At 39.7% G+C, this 12,073-nt stretch overlaps 1 protein-coding gene across 1 annotated transcript in view; it reads right to left on the minus strand.

Moving 5' to 3' along the window:
- Window positions 1–3,485: 3,485 nt before the first annotated feature.
- Window positions 3,486–12,073, minus strand: part of PTBP3 (polypyrimidine tract binding protein 3) — a 48,184-nt gene continuing 39,596 nt past the window's right edge. Inside the window, exons 14-15 of the mRNA XM_081177131.1 lie at window positions 10,771–10,848; window positions 3,486–9,262 (exon numbers count right to left, since the gene is read on the minus strand). Of these exons, the coding sequence (XP_081033257.1) occupies window positions 9,130–9,262; window positions 10,771–10,848 (211 nt within the window). The 3' untranslated portion in view covers window positions 3,486–9,129. The remainder of the gene's footprint in view (window positions 9,263–10,770; window positions 10,849–12,073) is intronic.

The following is a 12,073-nucleotide window of genomic DNA, read 5'->3' on the forward strand; positions in this document are numbered from 1 at the left end:
TAGCCGCCATCCATCCTCTAACTGCCTCCAGACACTCACACAGGACCTTCACCGCCTTCACTGGTTCTGATTTGAAAGAGAGGTAGAGCTGGGTATCATCCACATATTGATGGACACCCAGCCCATCAATACTTTTCTGGGCCACCAGCCAGGAGCTGCTGACAGCATCCTGACACCCCCTCAATCCTGTTAAGAAGATGATGCCTCTGTGCTCTCGAATACCACTTGCTGAGGGTCAGTCACAAGGACTCCTCATGTCCTGCTTCTGGCATCTGGCTGGCTACTGTGAGAACAGAATGCAAACCAAGATGGGCCTTTGGTCTGATGATCTTATGAAATGTCTGGTTATCAATACACTGGCCACAGCATCTAACTTCAGATGTTCATCGCTGTAGGTAGGGTGGGAGAGTTTGAAGATAAAGCAGAAGACATGGTTTGAAAATGTTGAGAACCGAGATAATGAAGTAGGCATAGCCACTGTTTCCTATTGATGTTTTCCCCCCTGTGCGCCCCAGCCTAGCAGTTGAAGACACAGTTGAATGGAAAATTCACACGGCTGTGACTAAAGCTGAAGTGTGTGGTGGGGGAGATGTTCACCAGAACAATGAGGACTGAGAATGTTCAATTGACATATAATGCTGACTGTTACAGGGAGAAAAACAGAAACGTGGGTTAGAGAAGGAAAAGAGGAGGGCAGAGGAAGAAGACACACAGAAACAAAAAGTGTAGAAACTAGGGCACATCATGTTTCACACTGAGAAGCTATTTTAAAATGTACCCAGGAACAGCAGAATGAGCTGCCCATATACATCAGTGGAGAAATACAATGTTTTAATGTAGCCGGGATAGAATACAGCACTCTCCACAGAAACCCAAACTCCTGAAATGGAGAATCTTTATCCACCTAAAACAAGCCAGTGATTACTGAGCATTCTCACGGGGCGGAGAATAATGGCTGGTGGAAGGAGGAAGAAAGAATGAAACCCCAACAGCCCTTCTCGCTGCAACATTCTGTTACAGGGCCCCATGAGCTTTAAAAGCAGAGTGGCATAGAATCGCCTTACATTCAAGAGTCTCAGGAAGAGAATCTGCAGCTTCCAACTAATTCCAAGCCACTCCAGTAACTCCCTCATCTAAAAGGCCTGGTGTGGGGTACAAATGAATATATAGAGAATGTGGAGGTTACGTTCTGGAGAAAGTGCACAAAGCCAAAATCGCATGTAGTCAAAACACACTGGGTGCAACGGCATGTGGGGTTGCCTAAGTCCCCACCCCCAAGATGCCCTCCCCTTTTATAACCCCCTCCCAAGTGTGTAAAGCTGAATGCACCCAAGTTATGGCACATTAAGTCATGGGTCTACTACAGTATAGTGATTTCGAACTGTTGCTAGACAAGAGTTAGCAAGCAACCCTTGGTTTCCCTTGGTTCTTAAGGTGGCTTGGTTTCTCAAGGATCATATTCAAGTGGTGATGCTGAGGCGAACCTAGTGAGACACAGGGCAATTGGCATTCTGTGTCCCTCGGGGTTTAAGGTTCTCACCTATGATGCTTTTAGGTCAACAACACACAGCTCTGTTTCTTCTTTTCATCTAGTGCCAGAGAAGTTGCAGATATCCTGAACGGGTGCCTCAAGGTGATAAGTGAGCTGGATGAGGGCTCATAAATTTACACATAAACTAGACAAGACAGAAGTTTCCCATGATCAGGAAGATGAACTAGGGATTCAACTTGCTTTGGGTGGGGTGGCAGTGCCTCTGAAGAAGTGGAGAATTCCTAGGGGGTGCCAGTGGCCAGGTGTGTCTTTGCATTGTTTAGGCTGGTGTGATAGTTGTGCCCATTCCTGAGGTCTGGTTCAACTAGAACAAAAAATGCTCTAGCACCATCTAGACTGGATTCGTGCAATGTACTTTCCAGTGATGTTCGCAGCAGATTACCCCATGGGCTCACAGAACACCTGCCCTGCAATGCCTGCACCAATTACCAGTTTCTACCCGGGAATAATTTGAAGTGTTTTTGTACATTGTAAACCCCTACCTGGCTCGGTTACAGGGTGTTGCCTCCTATATCAACTTGCCCACTTATTCATATCTTGCAGGAATGCCCTTTTGGGTATCCTGCCAAGTGTGGAAAAGTACAGTTGCTTGGGACAAGAAATACAGCCTTCCTGGTGGTTGTACCAGTATTAGAGAATGCCATGCCTCAGGAGGCAAAGATGGCTCCATCCTTTGAGTGTTTGACAAAAGGTTGGCAGAACAAAGTTTTTACAAGCCAGCGAAAGGCAGTTACTGACACTGGAAAACTATTTGTGATGTGTTGTGCTTCTTCCCGCTGAGTTTGGTGATATTATACTTTTTATTTGCAGTTTTACATGACGTGAGCTAACATGTAATTCATGCATCTTAGAAAGGTGGGAGTATGTAATTTTTTAAAATAAAAAATCTATTAAATAAATGTTTGGATTAAATAAGAGGCACAAATAAGATTCCTTAAGCATCTCAACAAGGTTCAACTTTAAAGCATGGTAGGAAAACTAAGGCCCAGGGGCCGGATCCGGCCCAGTCATCTTCTAAATTTGGACAATCCAGGAATCAGTGTGTTTTTATATGAGTAGAATGTGTCCTTTTATTTAAAATGCGTCTCTGGGTTTTTTGTGGGGCATAGGAATTCGTTCATTCCCCCCCCCCCCAAATATAGTCCGCTCCACCCACAAGGTCTGAGGGACAGTGGACCAGCCCCCTGCTGAAAAAGTTTGCTGACCCCTTCTTTAAAGAGACATGGTGAGTGGCTCAGCAGAAAACGTTGGAAAATTGACTTCAGTAAAATATTGAAGCTACTCAGTTGTTCGTATTGGGTTATAGCCAATAAAGTAACCACAAATGACTTCTGATCCTGAAGTAGAATTTCCCCTTCCCATGTGTCCTGCATGCACACACACACAAATATGCTCCAAGGGTTCCCCTTAAACTTCCAGAGCAGATGGGGGGTATATGAGGGGGAAGGGGAGGAAGTGATTGCCCAAGTGGAAGTCATTCTGCTTACACAATGCCTTTGTTGGATAGCACTGTTGAAAGACTTGTTTTGCCCGTGCATGAGAAACAAGAGTCAGCCTCTTCTTGTTTCTTTGAAATTATGTGATGTTACTTAAAACATAAGGATGCTCTGTGAAAATGTAGCTTGTCACAGACTTTAAACACAATCTGGAGAGAGCAAGTGCAGATGGCCAATAGAAGAAAGGAACACAAAAGAGAGACAGACATTAGCTTTACAATTAGAGGGGAGGGGGGGAACCCAAAGTAATAGACAAGAACGCAGAAAAATTTGAGAGTACAGATGTCATGACATTTATTAAGAGGCATGCTACAACTAGAGTTGTTAGAAAAAGAGTTAAGTATAGATACTCAAGTAATAATCAAATACACAAAACTTAAAAAGAAATGGAGCATCCGGCAGTGTACAGAAGTTCAAATTAACCATGCACTACGCAGTTAGAAAATAGGTTTCTTTAATATTTCAACTTCTTTGCATTTATAACATCAAGTCATCTCAACAACATGAAATCCTTTTCCCCCCTCCAATTGCCACAAGCTGCTTAACAAACGAAAGCTGGTACTGTTGCTTATCAAAATATACAAGATAATTGATGTTTTTTTTAAATATAAAAACCATTTTATACTTGTTCCCAAAAACCTTTTTTTTTTTTGACAGGTAAAAAATGTTGTTATAAATATTTACAGCATTTTCTTGTGTTAAGATGAATATTTTTACAAACTTAAAAAGGGATTTGTGAAGACATGAAAAGGGAATGTTTTGACTCTTGTAATTGCGCACCAATCTTTCTCTTAACACAGCACTCTCTCTCCATCAGCCTCTTGCCTTATGCCATTACATTTGGTTCGCTTTTCTCTTTCTTTTTTTAAAAAAAATCTAATTTCCCATTAAGTAGTCCATTCACCAATAACATTCATATAAAAGGCCACTTTACACCGAGTCTTTCAGGAAAAAAAATCGCTTGAGAAAGAGAGAGAACTGGCAAGATGTCTCAGTAAAACCAGAGCAGACAATCTTTGGTCATTGCAATGAGGTGACAAATCTGATACAACAATTTGCTTGGTCAGCAACTGTATTTTGAGACTGGGATGAGTTGTTTTCAGGAACAGGAGAATGAATTTGGAAAACAGCAAAAAACATGGTCAAAGAGAGATGAATCTAAGTACATCGCTGGTTAGACTTTTCACTATCATTCCTAATACTGCACATAGATCCAAGAATTGAAAATTCTACCAAAGCATGCACTCTTCATTTATAACTGAGGATTTCTGGATACAAGGATCCTCAATATTTAATAATGTCCCAGTTGCAAGCTACTGTGACAACCACGAGCCACATGCCTAGAGTTGAACATGAATTCCTGTGTGGTGCAACTTGGTTCATGTTATAATGATAGAAAGCAAAGGGATACTAAAACCCAAATGAAACAGTTAGCAATTGACTGCACATATAGATAGTTCATGGGTCATTTGGTGTGTTTTTTTTTACTATATAAATACACATTTTCTTGAAAACAATAGTATTTATTCTAAAGACTGAAAAAAGATAGCAAGAAAATTACACAAGACTACTGAAGGCACATAAACTTTGGTCCCATATTGTTTTCTTCTTCGTAAAAACCCTGAAATTAAATCTTCGAAGTTTTAAATTTCTTCAAATAATTCCTAATTGTTAAGATTTGATTTAAAAATTAAGAACAGTCTCATATACCACAGACAGATAATTGCAAAGACAATTAGGAGTTAGTTTGCTTCAAGAAAATCTCTGTGCGACCTGAACAGTTTTCAGCACAACTGTTTTAAATCTGACAGTTTTGTTCAGAGTTACCAGTCCACAAAAAAAGTCAAGGCAAATAAAAATGGCTTTAATACAGTAAACTACTCAGCCCCTCTCCTTTGAAAATAGCAGTACATACTACATATAACAGGATGAAGACTGAAAGAGCACATCTCAGGTTTGTCATTCCCAGAAAAAAAGCCCATATCCAGCGGTCTCTCTCTTGGTCATAGTAAAAAGTGTAGCAGTTAGATAGGCTTGTTCACTGCAAAATTCGCACGCTCTGCTTTATTTTACAGCAACAAGATTCCACTTCACAATCTCTCCGTCTGGGAAAAAGAGGTGCCACATGGACAACTCAAGGCTACATTCGGAGATAGATATAGGCACAACGAGCCCTCAATAAATTCTCCAAACACAGAAATCGTGCAACTGGTGGGAGACACGAAAGGCAACCAAGTTTGGGGGCAAGGCTTAAAATGAACGTATCTTTGAAGTTCTGTAACTTGCAAAAAGTGTCTGGATGGGCTTAGTTGATTTAACGGTGCAATCAAAAATTTCATTAGAGTATTAAAAGCCCCTCTCCCCAGATTATTGTGGGGCTAAAAAGCAAAGACTGCAAGACATGAAGCCTTGTAACTATGCACTCTGGCCTTCCTGAGCCAGTTTTTCCTTCCAGTTTGTATCCAAAGCTAGCAGCAGTTTGTCTTTCGGTTGTGAAAGCTGTAATGGCTTAGCTTCTAGAAGTAAGAATCATAGGCAACTGTAGGTGACTAATCAGTTAAGTAACTTAAAATACCATTTTTAAATCTGGCCTCTCAACACCAAGGAGATTTAGGTTTGTTTATTTTATAAACCACATTGGCTCCTGTGGTGTTACATATCCCTTAATTTGATTCGTTAGCATTTCTTTCTTACAATGAACGAAACTGCAAATCTTCCAACTGAGAAAAATATTTCCTTCGCCCAAAATGCTAAAAGGGAACCTTTGCTGAGGTTGCATAATGAGCAAAAATATTTAAATGTTATTAAAAGTCAGCATTCTTCAAAGACTTCATTGGCCAAAGCCCTAAACACCTATCCCATACTCTACAGGTGACAGAAATGTCTGGCACACAGGTGACTGGGACACAAACAGGATTCACTTTGAAAGCAAGGGCCACTTGCAGCTTAAAATCACAACCGCTTCAGGGCGAGAGAAAATTCAGTTGATAATAGGAATGCTACAAATATCCAAGTAAGTCTGGAAAAGTAAGTTACTCTGCACTAAACTTCTTGTCAAATATTTTTTCACAAAGGGATGCTAACAACATCCTCTTGAACACCTTGCAGGACATTCACTGTAGATCTGCTAAATGGTGACAGACCAGATGCTAGCGTTCTGCAGCAAAAGAATAAAGGGGCCAGAAAGTGTCACCTTTGTGGGACTAAGTTTCTTTTGCTTTCATGGGGAGGGGGGAAATCAAGCTTAGCTATTGCTGCAAATGGAATTACTGTTTTAAATGCAAACAAAGTGTGTACTGTACTGCCATTTCTCATATTTGCACCTCATGGAGAAATAGTTTCAAAAAGGAAATCAACCACCCAATCATTGAACACACATGCACTACAACCAAGATGATCAATACAGAATATAACATAATTATGACAAGACCACACAGAATATGTTGAGTATATGCAAAATAAAATTCAAAAAAAGTTTGCCAGCATATAAACCGCACGCCCTACAACTCAAAGTAGTCGAGAAATGACTACTTACAACGACACGTTGTCTAGAAAGGGCATTTTCTAGGGACTAAGTGAAGGTGTCTTTCATGTTAGGATTAACCATTTACTTCTCTGTTAAGCATTATGAAGGTACGTTTTGTTTTTAGATTAGTTAAGTCAATAAATTAAATGCTTGCAATGTGTATTAGCATACATATAGGAAACTTCACACAGCACACATGTGTGTGCGCGCACACACACACACTAACACACACACACACACACACACACACTCCCCACCCTTGATATTATACATGCTAATGCTCATTTCTCAGAACTTGTTTTTCCCCTACTTCAGGTACATTCATCAACTGCAATAACGTCCCCTTTGTAGCAGCATTAAACACATGGTGACCAAGATTAAAAGGTAACTTAGCAAATTATTCTAAAGAGGAGCCATACTGATTGGGGATATAAAACCAAAAAAGCTATTTAATTTACACACCTAAATGGGCTGTCATCTTGAACATGCTTACTTGAAGTCATGGTTCCATGGAATGAAGGAGACCCATTTAGGCTGGATTTTGGGACCAATTGAACTGCATTGCTAAAACAAAAGAAGATATTGGTATTCTAGGTGCTTTAAAATGCCATTTCCAAACAGCTGCAAAGCAGTGGTGGACTTTGAATACGGGATCAGTTATTACTGGACGTTAGTCTAGCGTCACACACACTCTTATCGGGTGACAAAATGAACACATTCATTTAATGTCCAAAGGTGATTTATCAGCCAGCTGACACAAATATAGCTATATAAGGTTGCAAAAATGTCTCACTGGCTATCCTTTCATCCTACAGTGATGTTATCAAGAAGTTGACATCTCAAAGATAAGTTACCAAGTTACCATTTTAAAAGAAGCTTTCAAACTAGATCTAAAGCTATGGAATTCTTTTTGCTGACCAACAGCCAGTCTTCACAGAGCAATTTGACTTGCTAAAAAAAAAAAAATCCAAAAGCAGAATGAGAGCTACAAATCATTACACTCCATTTCACTTCTTAAGTCTCTGTGTCCATCTTCAACACAATTTAAGGACTAATAACCCTTATACTTGAGAGGAATACCTTACAAAACAATGAAAAATTTCAGTAGACGTAACATCTTGAGACACCTCTAAAAACATTGTATTACAATCATAGAAATAATTTGTGTATGCCTAGATTTCACAAAAAATAGTTAAGATTGCATCTCATCTTGCTCTCCAAAGAGGAGTGAACATTCAGTATTGAAGTTGTGATATTTATGGAGGAAAGCCAGTCCACATTTAGTACAGCAAGCAAGTACTGTTGGGTGAAAAGGAATCCTGAGGCAAAATATTCTCAAAGAGCCAATGGCTCTACAGGTTAGATATCATGCAGAAACTGGAGAACATTCTTTAAAACCCAACAGTGGTGTCACTCAACTGCAACCTCCAAAATATTGTGAGGCCTATAAGGATGTGCATTGAGTTATCTTTAGTCCCCCACCACCACCCCTGTACCAAAGCACCAAAAATCTGATTTGACTATTACTTATTAAAACTTTTTTTTTAAATCACCAAGCGTTTAAAAACTAGGACAAAGGAAAAAAAATCTCACCAAGCCACAATACAGTTTAAAGATACTTCAGATAAAACTCTAACTATTGTATCATTATAAGCACATAATAAGGCACGTAAGAAATTAAGTAAATACACAGTAATTCTGATTTAAGTATTAGAGATTATAGTGGTACAAAAAACCCTTGAGGTTTAATTTTATATTTTTAAACAAGACCTTACCAAAAATAACCTTTCTAAAAATTTGTCAAACCATATGACAGACCTGAATTTTTTTCCTTATGAGTGTAAACATTTTTTTTTTCTGAAAGAAATGTACAAAACTTGAAATCAGGACATATTTCTTCTTTCATTTTCTCCAAAATCTTATTACACAGCATTTCATAGTAATAAAAATTAGTGGTCTCTTACACCATGATTCAATACCTAGTTTAAAAATTCACTATGATCACATTAAAATAATTTACCTGTGTCACTTACACAATTTATTTGAAAAAAATTACTTTGCTCCATGGAAAAAGAAGGCACTGCCTTTCCTCCAATATGTTCAACAGGTACTGATTAAAATTATTAGCTAAGGGGTCAAATAAATCCCCCACTGAACACTCTATGTGCTTAAAATAATCCACTATATCTATTTGAAAACATTATTTTCATAAGATAGTTTAACGGGGCACAGAAATGTTGTGTAACATTGTTTTGGAATAAAAACCAAAAAAATATGCCTCTGAAATCATTAAAAACAAAAGAGGGGCTTCTACTGAAAATGTTGCGTTATTAAATACTACAGAAGAAAATTTCGTGGAGGACTGTTAGCCATTTAAAGAGGAGAAGATATGAAAAATCATCCCTTGATTCATTTACTGTGTAAAGTAATACACATGAGCCACACAAGTTTAATGGTTTAAGGACGCAGCGTTGGTTTTGGCTACTCCAGTCTCTTGTCTGAATTTTACTGGTAATTGTGGGTAGAGTCTTAAAAAGCAAAAGGTCACAGAAGTGTCAGATTGTAGATTTGGAGAAGGAAACTCTGAGGTGATGGTTCTCCCCAAGGTCATGATTATGAAGCTCAATAAGAGCCTGGATCGCTTCTTCCACAGAGCCCAACTGGATGAGAGCCATTTTGCGGTCTTTTCTAAAAGTGAAAAGGAAAGTGTCAATCCCAACCACATCTTAAAGAGTTCCTCACTTCCCAAAATCTTAGTGCACTTTTAGAACTAAGTGTCAGGATAATGTCAGGCTCCGGGGACCCAGCTTCCTCCTCCCCTTTGGCCATAGATAAGCAGGACAAAGCGAAGAGTCCCTTACCATTTAAAGAGTCCTTAACGACCACAGCAAAAGAACAAAGCATTCATTCTCGGAATAAAGGTGTTCCCAATTAAGGATTCCACCCACTTCCCTCCTAGTAACTCCCATCTTGCAAAGCGATCTCGCAACAATTATGGCTTTTTGTACAGCCACCTTATCAGGCACGTCCAACTCCCAAGAGAATGAGATCTACAGTGGTACCTTTGGTTGCGAACAGGGTCTGTTCCGGAGGCCCGTTTGCAACCTGAAAGGAACGCAACCCGCTTCTGCACATGACACCATTTTGAGCATCTGTGCATGCGCGAGCGCCGAAACCCGGAAGTAACCCTTTCTGGTACTTCCAGGTAACCGCGGGACACAACCTGAAAACGCTCAACCTGAAGCAAACGTAACATGAGGTATGACCGTATTCACAGTATAAAAAGACTGGCTGTGATCTACCCATGGCCATTGCCAGGCAAAGTTGTTGTGCTTTGGGGGGGGGGGCAAAGTTGTTGAGCTTCTTCTTCTTTTCTTTAGGGCAGGCAAACCTGTCAAGCTTCTTTTTTGTGGGGGGAAATCGCTAATGATCACACGATCGACCATGGACATCTCGTGATCGACCGGTAGATCACGATCGACCTGTTGGGACATGCCTGCTCCATGCCTGACCTTGGACTGATATGCTGAATACTTTCCAGCAAGAGAGAGTCTGTTAGCTCTCTCTCTTCCAGTTCTTCTTCACTTTGCTGTTCACACCCCAATTCATTCCAACTTTTGTCTTCAGAACTATGCCCCTCTGCAAACCACTGTTCCAAATCTATATTGATCCACTGCTCCTGGGAAGCTTCAGGATCCTGGTCAGGAGCAGGGGGAGGGGGAGCGTCCCACCATTCCTCATCAGAGCAGCACTCCTCAGCTTGATCTCTGGCAGATAATCAGTGAAACAGAACCACAGGACAATTCCAAACACACAGTATGATATGGTGCAATCTGTAGGCATTTCATGTCTGGTCTTTTATTTGGCCTTCATCTCAAGAGATGAACACCAAGAAGCTCAGCCGCTAGCTGGTTAAGTCTCCCTTCCTTCCACACATTAGTTTTCCAGAACCTTGCTTAGTGCAAGATTATGCTGAACCAAAGACTTCCAGCTATAGCTTCTCAGCTTTCTTTACAGGAAATTATGTGTAAGAGAAAGGACCTATTTAAGTGGTGCAAGTTCATATAATTACATCCCCACCCTACCCCGGATTAAGTCCCAGTACTGAATTTCATGTTATTCCTTATTTTCCATCTGTATGTATGCAATGGATGAATTCCTTGCTTTAAAAAACTTAATTTACAGTGGATACTTACGGGAAGAATTTGAAGGCTTTCACAATACATCCAGCACCAGCAAAAAGATTCTTCAGGTCATCTACTGTGACAGAAGGTCTGTAATGGATTAAATCCTTCGTGTTAGCTAAATTTTCAGGTCTCGACAACAACAACAAAAACCACCACATTTTTTTATTTATGTCAAAATAAACTGGTTAGCTTGTAAGGTGTGTTGCTGTAACTTACTACCATGCCTACCTGTCCAGAAAACAGAGTTCAACAACACCCCTTTTGTCTTTTTCCCATTTCACAGACAATCTGGGTTTCTTATATTCTAGTAGCATCACAAATAAAGGGTAAGCAACCAACCTTTCTGGGCTCTTGTCCCCTCTTACGTGCAAATTTATCTGGCAGAATTTGTAATATTTTGTTTAACTTCAATTCCTCTGAATGATGTAACCTTCTTAGCTCTAACAGGTTGTAGGGCTGTCTTTTTATTATGTACTACTGCGGAAGAATGTGGGCTTGCTGTGTTTACTTTTTTCAGTGTTGAATATTTTCTTTAACCCTGCTTATACCATTAATATCCCACCCACTCCAGGGTGATTTGTAACTAAATAATACTCAGAGCAGAGCCACTGAAATAAATAGACATACATACATAACTTAATTCCATTGTTTACAATGGATCTAACTCTGACTATGTCTAATGTAGGGTATCACCCACTATTAGGAATCTAAAATTCCCTTGAGCAATTAATCAGACATAATCCAGCACCAGTTTAGATCAGAGATTGAAAACCATTGCTATATAGAGAATTATGTAATAATAACAACAACAACAACAACAACAACAATATTAATAATAATAATAATTTATTTATACCCCGCCCATCTGGCTGGTTCCCCCAGCCACTCTGGGTGGCTCCCAACTGAACATTAAAAACACAATACAACGTGTTTTAGACTACTTCAGAATTCTGCTATTCTTTTTGGCTCCACATAAATATTTGAGATGCTCTTAAAATCCATGGAATTATTGCACAAGAAACTCCACCCAGGATGCAGACATTTACAGCTTCTGAAGCAACTCTTTAGCATCTCCTGATGCAAGCTGCTGGTGCTGGAACAAAAGAATTTATTTCGAGCCCATGAGCAAATGGCTTCTCTGAATATAGGCCATGGCCTACAAGTTGGCTTGTTTTATTTGTCATGTAAACAAAACCTGTAAGTCATGCAGCAGACTGTTACACAAGTGGTTTAGAGGAGCTGTCCTGCAATTCAGATGTGCCATGCTCTTTCTTGCCTCTCAAATCCAGTTGTTTGGGATTTCTCTCAATGC

Source organism: Podarcis bocagei, assembly GCF_964188305.1.
Source record: "Podarcis bocagei genome assembly, chromosome: 17".
NCBI classification, from domain to species: Eukaryota; Metazoa; Chordata; class Lepidosauria; order Squamata; family Lacertidae; genus Podarcis; species Podarcis bocagei.